This window comes from Odocoileus virginianus, chromosome 10 (genome assembly GCF_023699985.2).
Source record: "Odocoileus virginianus isolate 20LAN1187 ecotype Illinois chromosome 10, Ovbor_1.2, whole genome shotgun sequence".
Taxonomy (NCBI): domain Eukaryota; kingdom Metazoa; phylum Chordata; class Mammalia; order Artiodactyla; family Cervidae; genus Odocoileus; species Odocoileus virginianus.
The window spans coordinates 1,539,758-1,552,208 of record NC_069683.1 but is presented as its reverse complement, the minus strand read 5'-3'; the positions used below and the strand labels follow the sequence as shown (position 1 = coordinate 1,552,208).

The window sequence follows — 12,451 nt, the reverse complement described above, 5'->3', positions numbered from 1 at the left end:
ATTCAGATCCTGGGAAAAAGAAACTAATGTAAAATAGTTTATCCATAATGTTATGGCTATAAAATGGCTTTTTTAGCTTTTTTTTTAGTTGAAATATACCTGCTTTACAATATTGTGTTAATTCCTGCTGTACAATAAAGTGAACCAGCTATCTGTTTACATATATCCCTCCCCTGGGCTTCGCCGGTGGCTCAGACGGTGAAGAATCTGCCTACAATGCAGGAGTCCTGGGTTCAGTCCCTGGGTTGGGAAGATGCCCTGGAGGAGGAAATGGCAACCCAGTCCAGTGTTCCTGCCTGGAGAATTCCTCAGACAGAGGAGCCTGGCGGGCTGCAGTCGTGGGGTTGCAGAGAGTCGGACACTGAGCAGCGCTCGCTCACACGGGAGGTCCCCTCCCTCTTGAGGCTCCCTGCCCCCCATCCCCCCATAAGTCATCACAGAGCCCTGAGCTGAGCTCCCCGTGTTACACAGGCTTCCAGCTGCCATCTCATTTACACACGGTCGTGCATACATGTCAATGCCACCCTCTCAATTTGCATTACATGGCTTTTCACATCTTGTTTTCCCTTCTAAGTTTCTCTCTACCTCCTTACAGTTCTCATATATGTTGCATACTGAATACGTGTAAGCAGAGATTTACATATTATAATCAAGAATTATGTACTGTTTTGTGTTCTACATTTTCTCCTTTGATTTTAGTATTTTCCTGTGCATGTCATAGTTATTAAGCATACTGAGATCATCATTTGTGTAATCTTATCCTAGTGCTAGACATCAAGGATGCGCCTCGGTGTTCCTATTTGATAGTGCTGTTTTATAAAACTGTTCTTTAGAGCTTGTTTTCCTTGTTTAAATTGTTCACCATTTTGCAAATATTTCCACTCAGGATGGCTGGGTCTGAAGTGTTTATTTTGTGCGTGTGTGCAGACTTTGCCCTTTGCCAGAGCTAAAAGCTCATGATGACTGGGCAGTATTCTAGAGCCTCTTCAGTTTTCAGTCTACTCATTAACAGGGCAGCATGTTTGCTGTTGCTGCTGGGGACGGCGCACTTTTCACTGTGTATTTGTGGGCCTGCCTAACAGAACAGTCTCTCATTAAATGGCTTGCCGTATTGTAACCAAGTTACAACCCTAGAAATTTGGCATCAAACTCATTTTGCCTCTTACAGGAGGCTTTCAGACAAAAGGTCACATTTGCCTCCCAGGATGCTGGACTTATACTTGAAGCTGGGAAGGATTGAAGGCAAAAGGAGAAGGGGACAGAGGATGCGATGCTTAGATAGCATCACTGACTCGATGGAGGTGAATCTGAGTGAACTCTAGGAGATGGTGAAGGACAGAGGAGCCTGGTGTGCTGCGGTCCATGGGATCGAAAAGGGTTGGACACGACCCAGTGACTGAACAACAACAAATCCTGAGGCTCTCAGAAGATGAAATAAATGCCTAGAGACATTCTGGTTTCCAACAACTGAGAGTGGAAGTGTTACTATTGACAGCTAGTTGGTAGAGTCCAGTGATGTTATTATACGTTCTATGATGCAGAGAATTGCCTCCCCCAACAAAGACTTATCTGGACTGAAATATAAATAGCGCTAAATTTAGGGAACCCTACTCTAAACTGATTAAGAAATTTTGAAAAAGAACATGAATTGCCAGTATAGGTCCCACAGACATTTAAAGGATGAGAAAATATAGATGACTTTGTGCAATAAATTCTACAACATAGATGAAATGGAAAAAGAAATCCCTCTAATGACCTAAATAAATACCCAGATGTGTCTGTCTCTGCAACCCCATGGACTGTAGCCCGCCAGGCTCCTCTGTCCATGGGATTCTCCAGGCAAGAACACTGGAGTGGGCTGCCATGCCCTCCTCCAGCGGGTCTTCCAGACCCAGGAGTCAAACCTGCATTGCAAAGTCTCCTGCCTTGCAGGCAGATTCTTTACTGTCTGAGCCACCAAGGAAGACCCAATTAAATAAATAAAAGCTGCCCCATGATCAGAAAAGCCATATATTTACAAAGGAGGCTGAATTTGTAGTTAAAACATTTCCACAGAGAAATTTAATTGCAAGTAAAAATATTTCCGAGTCCCAGATGGCTTCACTGTTGAAATCAACAAACACTTGATGAAGAAACATCAATTCTCTTAAGAAAACAGGGGAGGAGGAAGCTCTTTCCCAATTTGTATTTTCTGAACATAAATATTAAATCAAAACAGATAAAAACTTTACTAGAAAATAAGAATATAGATCAATATACATCAATCATTTGCAAACATAGGTGCAAAAAATCCTTTAAAATAATAGAAAATTCATCCAACAATATATAAAAATAATACCTTATGAATAATTGGGGTTTATCCTGAAAATATACTATTCATTTGGCATTCAAAAATAAATATTTAAAATTCAACATGTCAACAAGAAAAAAATCATATAATTATCCCAATAGATGTATTGGCTGACAAATATCAACATTAATTTATGATTTTTAAAAAACCTCTTAACAAGCAACTTTTTCAACATGACAAAGGCTATTGATGAAAAATTAACAGCTAAGCTTAAGTAAGAAAATAAATACTTTTCCCTAATATCAAGAAGAATGCTCATATAGCACCTCCTATAAAATATTTTCCTGCAAGTTCTAAGTGGTACAATAAGACAAGAAAAGGAATAAAACACATACAGATGGAAGACACAAAATTATTTTCATTTGCAAAAAAAAAAATTTGATCACGTATATAGAAAGTTTTAATTGCAAAAATACACAACTACTAAAGGTAATTGTGGGAAAGATTAGTTTTCATTCCAATGCCAAAGAAGGGCAATGCCAAAGAATTCTCAAACTGCCAAAGATTGTACAATTGCACTCATTTCACATGCTAGCAGGTAATGCTCAAAATCCTTTAAGCCAGGCTTCTGCAGTACATGAACCCAGAGTTTCCAGATGTGCAAGCTGGGTTTAGAAAAGGCAGAGGAACCAGTATCAAACTGCCAACATTGGTAGAATCATAGATAAAGCTAGGAAATTCCAGAAGAACATCCACTTCTGCTTCATTGATTATGCTCAAGTCTTTGATTGTGTGGATCAAAACAAACTGAAAAACACTTAAAGAGATGGGAATACCAGACCACCTTACTTGTCTCCTGAGAAACCGGCGTGGGAGTCAAGAAGCAACAGTTAGAACTAGAAATGGAACAGCCGACTGGTTCAGAATTGGAAAAGGAGTACATCAAGGCTATCTATTGTCATCTTGCTCAATTAACTTCTGTGCACAGTAGATCATGCAAAATGCCAGGCTAGATGAATCACAAGCTGGAATCAAGATTTCTGGGAGAAATATCAATAACCTCAGATAGGCAGATGATATCAATTTAATGGCAGAAAGCAAAGAGAAACTAAAGAGCTGCTGGATGAGGATGAAAGAGGAGAGTGAAAAACCTGGCTTAAAAGTCAACATTTAAATGATGAAGATCATGACATCTGGTGCCATCGCTTCATGGCGTGAATAAGGGGAAAAAGTAAAAGTACTGACAGATTTTCTTTTCTCCAAGAAGAAAATCACTGCAGGTGGTGACCACAGCTATGAAATTAAAAGACACTTGCTCCTTAGAAGAAAAGCTATAACAAACTCAGAGAGCATGGTAAAAAAGCAGAGACATTTCTTTGCCAACAAAGGTCCATACAGTCAGAGCTATGGCTTTTCCTGTAGTCCCGTATGGATGTGAGAGTTGGACCATGAAAAAAGGCTGAGCAACGAAGAACTGATGCTTTTGAATTGTGGTGCTGAAAAAGACTCTTGAGAGTCCCTGAGACTGCAAAATCAAACTAGTCAATCCTAAAGAAAATCAACGCTGAATATTCACTGGAAGGACTGATGCTAAAGCTAAAGCTCCAATACTTTGGCCACCTGATGGGAAGAGCTGACTCACTGGAGAAGACCCTGATGCTGGGAAAGATTGAGGGCAGGAGAAGAAGGGGACGACAGGATGGGATGGTTAGATGGCATCACCGACTCAATGGACATGGGTTTCGGTAAACCCTGGGAGATGGTGAAGGACAGGGGAGCCTGGCGTGCTGCAGTCCACGTGGTAACAAAGAGTGGGACATGACTTAGCAACTGAACAACAACACTAAAAGTAATCAGTTAACTCAATAAGTTCTCACTACATAAAGACAATATAGAAAAACTGCACTTCTATAAACAAGCAACAAAATTTTTTAAAACTTCAAAATATAACATAATTTACAGCTATATATTTATTTATGTGCTAAGTCACTTTAGTTGTCTCCTACTCTTTGTAACCCTATAGCTTGCCAAGCTTCTCTGTCCGTGGGACTTCCCAGGCAAGAATACCCTCCTCCAGGGGATCTTCCCGACCCAGGAATCTGCCTGGTGTCTCGTAGTTTTCCTGAATTGGCAGGTGGGTTCTTTACCACTAGTACCACCTGAGAAATCTCATATTTATTTGTAATGACATCCGAAGAAGAGAATGAATAGGGATAAGCTTAACAGAAGATAGCCAAAAACTAAAGTACTTTGCTAAAAAATTTTAAGAAGACCTAAAATAATGGAGAGATACATCACATTCATAGACTAAAATATTCAATATTTTTCAGATATTACTTCTTATACAACTAAGCTACACATTCACTGCAATCTCAACATAAATGTCAGAAAGATTTTAATAAAAATTCACAAGATTATTACAAAATTTAAATAGAAATGCAAAAAACCTAAGCAAAAAGCATCTAAAAGGTTGGTGGACTCACACTATCAGATTTGAAGACTTACTATAAAGCCACATTATACTCAAAAACAGTAGTAAAAAAAAAATCATAAGAATAGATAACTAAACTAACAGAAACTTGAAAGTTGCACCCATACATATAAACTCAATTGCTTTTCAACAATTACATCAAAGCAACTCAACAGAGAAAGGAAAGTCCTTTCAATAACTAGTAATTAAATAACTGCTTTCTATTTCAGGAGATAGCTAAAGACAGGGAAGCCTGGTGTGCTGCAGTCCATAGGTTTGCAAAGAGTTGGCACATGACTTAGCAACTGATCAACAACAACAAATCTACCCTAGGGAAAAGAATATCAACTCTTACATGACACCACCTACAAAAAGTTAACTTGAAATTTCCGTAGACCCAAATATAGGAACTAAACCTATAAGACTTCTGAAAGAAAATATAAGAAGAAATTTTTGTGATTGTAGAACAGCAAGACATGGAATCAATCTAAATATCTTTCCTTTTGCCAAGGCAGTTATTCGTGGCAAATTTATCTTCCCTGTTACCTTCTGAAACTCAGGTAAAGGTATGTGAATCTTTTCCTATTGGTTCAGCATCTTCTCATTCCTGGCTATTTCTTGGTCCTCACTAGGCTAAGGTACCTGCCAAGATGCTCCACTTACAAGGCCTACAGAAACTGCAGATACTAGAAAAATCCTTGAGGAAGAACATCCCTGAGTCCTTAAAGGTGAGCATGGGACGTCCTCAGGGAAGCACGGGGTTGCATTCTTAGGGAACCAAAGAGGCAGTAAGAGAATGAGCTCGTACCGAGTGCTTGTTCTGTGGTGAGAACTCACTCACACCACATCTCACGCAGTTCCCACCATCTCTTGGCAAGGGAAGTATATTATACTCATGTCCCGGAAGAGGGAAGAGTTCTCTGTTGTCCAATAATTTTAAGTTACAAAAACACTATCCTCTGAAGACTCAAAAAAACATTTCCTTGATTTCTCTTTCAAAGGTTGATCTAAGTACATACTAATTTTTAAAGATTTGCGTCTGAGGTGAAGTTAACCACTGTGTATCTTCTTGGAACATTTAACAGATCAAATCTTATTTCTTTGAAATCCAAGTGTGCATGGAAGAGATCTAGAGAATTATCTACTATTCATTACTTTAAGGCAATGATATTTACTACAGAACGGCTGGATTTATGCAGATTTATTTCTATTTTCATTTTTAACATTTAGAGGATTGATGAAAGGAGGAAAATGCTTTTCCTTTCATTATTGCTTCTTCTTTTTTGTCTGCGTGACTTGTCAGATCTCAGTTCCCTGACCAGGGAACGAATCCAGGTCCTCGACAGAGAAAGCGTGAGTTCTGACTGTGGACCACTGGGGGCTTTCCTGAACTGCTTTATAAAAGCTCCTTTCACATCCAGAGACAGACGCCTAATCACAGAACCGCGGCCAGCACCAGCAGGCCTCGAGGCGGGACAGTGGCAGCGTGGCCGTCAGCGGCGACGGAACGCAGCCTTCACGTCACCTCACTGCTGGACTTGATCTGTGCACGCATGTCAGCCTCAAAACTCCCGCAGGAGGAGGGGTCACTGCTCTCCCTATGTTGTGGGAGATGCATCTGAGGCCAGGAAAACTTAGTAACTTGCCCACCTGGTTACTCCTGGGGCCAGAAATATAACCCATTTATTCTGTTTCAACTCTCCAGAGCCTACCTGCGTGTTTTGAGCAAAACAGCCCCTCAACTTCAGATCCTGTTAAGAGAACAAACTGGATCTCTCATACATCACTGCTGGGAATGTGAGATGGTACAGCCCCTCTTAAAAGGCCATTTGTAAGTGTCTAACTAATCGTGCAACCAGCGCTCAACCAGCGATGACAATCTTGAGCATTTGCCCTAGAGAAATGCAAGTTTATGTTCACACAAAGCTATGTGCCCTAATGTCTATAACAAACTTATCCATGATAGTCAAAAGCTGGAAACAACTCACATGCCCTCCCGTAGTTGAGTGGCTAAATGAACTGTGGTACATCTATGCTATGGGATACTACTAAATGATAAAGAAGAAATGACCTAGGGATACCTGCAATGATTTGGATGAATCCTCAGAAAATTATGCTGAGTGAAAGAAGCCAGACCCAAAGGGTTCCACACTATTTAAGTCCATTTATATCAAGTCTTTGGAACAACCAAGTACAGAAACAGAACACACTGATGGTTGCGGGAGGTGGGAGAGGAGGTGGGCAATGGGTGGTCGCGGGTGTGACCGTCAAAGAGTCTCAGGAGCCATGCTCATGATAAGGGAGGTATTCTGCATCTGGACTGTATCAGTGTCAAAAGCCTGCTGTGGTGTTGTTCCCAAGGTCCAGCAGGTCTCTGGGCTTCACCAAGCTCACACGGTCGGCAGCCAGGATTTTCCTCTGGGCAGGTGAACACCTGAAGCCAAGTCCTAACCGTTATGCTCGTCTACTTAGCACCGCGCCTTGGACTTTGGTCAGTGAAACATACGTTTCCGTTTCTATCTCACAGTTTTGTCTAGAATACGCTCCGCCATCCCGCCTTGGGAGTTACCGTGATGACAGTGACTTCTCGGTTCCACGGCTAAAAGGACAGCCTGCCTGCGTCCGTGCCCGCCCCTTCCACCAACAAGCTGTCTGCCCCCACGTCACTTACCTTACAGGCCTTGGTTTCCTCACACAGAACGGGAGCCGTGAGGGGATGTCCCGGTGGCCCCAGGGCTTAGGACTCGGTACTTTCATTGCCTAGGGCCCGGGTTCGAACCGTGGATGCCTGACGTTGAAGCAAAGATCCCACAGGCTACGTGGCCACAATAAAAGAGGAGGGGAGTAACAGGACCCCAGCCTCTCGGGGCTGTTGTCAGATGAGAAGACTTTCTGGGGAACAGGCAGAGCTGTGCCTTGCACACAGAGAAGCGATGCCAATATTAGCCACTCTGGGTACAGAGCAGACCATAAATTTACGGTGGGGAGAATTGTGGCTGCATTGGTTTATCTCATCTGAGGCTGATACTTTGAAAGACTCGGCATAATTTGGGATGAGCTGAGTATCTTCACCTTCCTCAATCTTAACCATTTGTAAACCATCCTTTTACTCTGGGGTAAGCATTCTTCTATAGGTAGCCTGACTGGTTTTGTTTATATTTACTGTAAAGGGACCAAAGAGACAATTCTCCATGACCTTTAGTTACTATAGCATCCACTTATTTGTAGGAAATAGTTACCTTTACCAGAGGTTAATTTGAAAATATGTGTTAAAAAAACCCTTAAACATGTAGATAATATAAACCCAGCAATCTCCCTTCTAAAACCTTCCCTAAGCAAATATCAGGTACAAATGCAAAGATTTCAGCAAGATACTCTCTGAAGAGTACTTTTTTACGTCAAAAAGTTGGAAACACCTGGAGTGGAGTGTATCTGACATTCTCCAGTTTGGGGAGATTTGTTGTGTGTGCCTGGAGAATCTCATGGACAGAGGAACCTGGTGGGCTACAGTTCACGGGATCACAAGAGTCAGACATGACTGAAGGGACTTAGCACGTACACACATACATGAACAGATGAAGATCTATGAAAGATCTTATTAAATTCTATAATGGGAGAGTTCACGATTTTTGTCCATAAGTTTTGTTGGTTTGAATATCTTTTATGTGAATATTTTTAAAAGATATACTTATTGGGGGAAAACTTAGAATCTCACCAATGGTCTGCTGAAGTTCTCACTAGGTACCTTCCAGTGAAAAAATTCCATTATTTCATAAAAATAAATCTTGCCCTATGCAAACACGGCACTTTGCCATCTCTTCCTAATAAGATCATCCTCTCACTTTCTTGTAATACTGCAGGTTTATGGGACCATCTTCCACATAAACCAGGGAAACCCTTTCAAGCTAAAGGCTCTGGTGGACAAGTGGCCTGATTTTAATACTGTGGTTATCCGCCCTCAGGAGCAGGTAAGCGGCCAGATGTGGAATGAATATGTATTTGTGTTCATATTTGCTGTGTACTTACTATGCATTTGGCAATATGGTAGACCCTGGGAATACAGAAATAAATCAAGGTAATATAGTCAACATGTCCTTATCTTCAAAAGGTCCACAGCCTGGAGGAGATTATGGGTAAATCCAAAGGTAAATGACAGCATGGTGTGAAATGTTTACTTGCTCAGTCGTGTCGGACTCTTTGCGACCTTGTGGACTGTAGCCCGCCAGGCTTCTCTGTCCATGGAATTCTCCAGGCAAGAATAATGAAGTGGGCTGACATTCCCTTCTCCAGGGGATATTCCCAACCCAGGGATCTAACCCATGTTTCCTGCATTGCAGGCTGATTCTTTACTGTCTGAACCACTAGGGCCCCGTGGTGCGAAATGGGCAGAATCAAAACACAAACGGCATCCTGTCCCGCTTACACCAAACACTTGGTCATTCCTCGCATCCAGTTTGTGGGAATAGAGGAAACCAGTGGGAGGCTGTGCGAATGTAGGATTATGCTGATGGCTAAGACAAGAGCTTCCTCTTTTGTGAAAGGCGTCAAAAGAGCATTTCCCAGGCTGGATTTCTACATGTAATAAATCAAGCCCATTTTAAACTCTTAACCTAAGGGGAAAAATATCTCATACCTTGTAAAAACACCCATTCTGAAACCACACCAGCTCATGTATACTAACTCAAAGCGTCTCACTGTGATGGTCTCTTCCCGCTGAGAGGCTGCACCATGTTATAACCTATGGACATCAATTAAGCAAATAAAACCAGGCAGGGGAAAAAAAGCATGTGGCAGAGGCTGCTGGGAGAGGAATGATTCTTAGTAGAAATTTTACCAAAACTGGATGTTGGATGTAAATAGGAGTTTTTACATGGTGGCAGAGCAGGACTTCATTCAAAGCAGTGGCAAGAGATAAAGTCTGAAACAAGAGAGTGAATTAAGGAAAATTAAGGAGTAAATTACATAGTTGGAACTGTTGGTTACATATTGTATGCTTATTTTTTAATTAGTGAAACGGAATAGTTACATTTATTTAATAGTTAAGTTTATTCAAAAATAAAGTGTATAATTATATTTTTAAGTATCAAGTAAAATTTTAATGTAAATATATTATCATTTAATATAACATATAGAAGTGAAATGGGTAAGAAATATTCAAGAAAACCAAATTAAATGACAATTTAAAATGAAGACTTTTAATCACTGATAGAAATCTGAGCTACTTTCAAAAATACAGTCTTAAAAATAAGACTTTTCTAACTTGAAGAGCGATCATTGACATATAAGATTGTGTCAGATCTACAACATTGCAGATTTGATATACATGTACAGTACAAAGATTTCCTCCATAACTTTAGCTAACCTTCCATGCTGTCTCATAATTACCATTCTAGTGTTTAGTGAAAACATTCAAAATCTGCTCTCTCAGCAACCTTCAGGTATAGTTAACCCTTGAACAACATGGGTTGGAACTGCGCAAGTCCACTTAAATTTTTTTTTCCCCGATAATTACATGCTACAGTACTCCACCATCTGATGATGTTTGACTCTGTGGATGCAGAATAGCAGATACAAAGGGTGACTGTTAAGTTATATGCAGATTTTCAGCTGTGGGGAGAGTTGGGGTCCCTAACTCCTGCATTGTACAATGCTCAACTGCATATAAAACAGCACTAACTATAGTCCTCATGCTGTGCCTGTGATCCTCAGAACTTATTTATCTTACAACTGGAAGTTTGTACCCTTTGACCAACATCTCCCCACTGCCCCTTCCCGGGCGTCTCCAGTCTCTAGGAACTGCCGTTCAACTCTGTTTCTGTGATGTGGTGTTTTAAAATCCCACACGTAAAAGACACCATTCAGCACTTGTCTCTCTCTGTCTGCCTTACTTCATTTAGCACAATGCGTACACGGTCTACCCACATGTCACAAATGGCAGGATTTGCTTCTTTCTCCGGAATGACTGATATTCCATTGTACAGACATGCCACATTTCCTCTAACCATTCATTTGTTGTTTCCACGTCTTGGCTGTTGTGAATAATGCTGCGTTGAACAAGGAGCACAGGTATCTATTCCAGATCCTGTTTTCATTGCCTTTGGGTGTACACCCAGAACGAGACTCCCAATTCCTATGACAGTTCTGTTTTAAATCTGGGGGAAAACCACCATACCACTTCTACGGTCGGGATACCAGTTTACATTCCCACCAGTGCACAAATGCTCCTTTGTCTCCAAACCTCCCCCCAAGCTTGTTACCTCTTGTCTTTTTGACGATACCCATTCTGCTCTGTATGTGGCCTTGATTTGCATTTACCTGATAATTAGTGATATAAAGCACTTTTTCATTTATCTGTTGGTCATTTGTATATCTTCTTTGGAAAAATGTCTATTCAATTCCTCTGCCTATTTTAAGAGGATTATTTGGAACTGTTCTGAGAACTGTTCCCATTTTGACATTTCTTATAAGGCAAGCCTTTTAGTGATGAATTTCTTCAGTTTTTATTTGTTAGTAAGTCTGTCTTGTCTCTGAAGAACAAATTTGACTGGCTTAAAGTATTTTTGGTTGACAGTTTCTTTCTTTCCACACTTTAAATATATTGCCATATTTTCTCCTGGCTTGCAAGGTCTCTGAGAAATCGACTGATAACCACCTTAAGGGTTTTCAACAATATTATTCTAATGTATCTAAGTGAGGTCCTCTTTAAGTTTTTTGGTGACCTATTAGGTTCTTAAACTTGTATATCAGAATTTCTTCCAATAACTGGGAAGTTCTTAGCCATTATTTCTTTAAATAAACTTTCTTCCCCCTTTCCCTCTCTTCTACTTCTGGAAATTTAATAAATTCACAAATTGGTTCTTTGAGGTATCCCATAGATTAGGGGTTTCATGAGATTGACTTAGGTGTATTCAAGGCATATGGGCTTCCCTGTGGCTCACACGGTAGAGAATCTTCCTGCGATGGGGGAGACTCGAGTTCCATCCCCCGGAGAAGGGAACGGCTACCCAGTGCAGTATTCTTGCCTGGGAAATCTCACGGACAGGAGCTTGGCTGCCGTCCACGGGGTCACAGAGAGTCAGGCATGACTGAGTGACTTTCTGGGGCTCTCCAGGGCGTGCTGTGACCCCAGGCCTAGTGGTGTAGGGCGCGGAGTGCAGGGGCGCCTGGCGGCACTGGTCTTCAGGGCTAGGGGGTGAGGTGTTTTCCACCCAGGCTGCCGGGATCCACACTGACAACTGGGTGATCCTTGGCGAGCATTTCAGGGGGGTCAACAGTGGCTTCAAGGCTTTGGGGTCCTCAGTGACGCCTCCAGGTCCAGTGGCCAGGGGCCAGGGCAGGCGGAAGTAGAGGCTGCCGTCGGCGGGGTGTTCAGACACAGCTGTGGGGGCCAGCTGCAGGCTCTTGTGTGGCGGCTGGCCGCGTGCAAACAGGCACACGAGGCGGGGCCAGGACCCACCGCGGGCGCGCGGGCGCCATGGGGGCCTCGCTGCTGGCACTCAGCGCAGTGTCCACGGGGCCTTGCTGTGAGGGCGCAGCGACTGGAGACCGGGGGCGGGGGCTCGGCTGGGGCGTGCCGGCGGGCAGCTGGGGATCGGCGGCAGGTCAGGGCCGGGGCGCAGGCCCGATCCAGGCCCACAGACAGCTGTGGGGACCCTGGCTCTGGGTGGGTTCTCTCGGGACTGCGCGGTCTG

The 12,451-nt window shown here is 42.3% G+C and overlaps 1 protein-coding gene across 4 annotated transcripts in view; it reads left to right on the top strand.

Moving 5' to 3' along the window:
• The window catches only part of LOC110137913 (glycine N-acyltransferase), a 44,686-nt gene that overhangs the window by 753 nt on the left and 31,482 nt on the right, over positions 1-12,451 (top strand). For all 4 annotated transcript variants that reach the window (XM_070472904.1, XM_070472905.1, XM_070472903.1 and 1 more), the window contains exons 2-3: positions 5,393-5,488; positions 8,621-8,728. In XM_070472904.1, coding sequence (XP_070329005.1) covers positions 5,411-5,488; positions 8,621-8,728 — 186 coding nt within the window. In that variant the 5' untranslated portion in view covers positions 5,393-5,410. The remainder of the gene's footprint in view (positions 1-5,392; positions 5,489-8,620; positions 8,729-12,451) is intronic.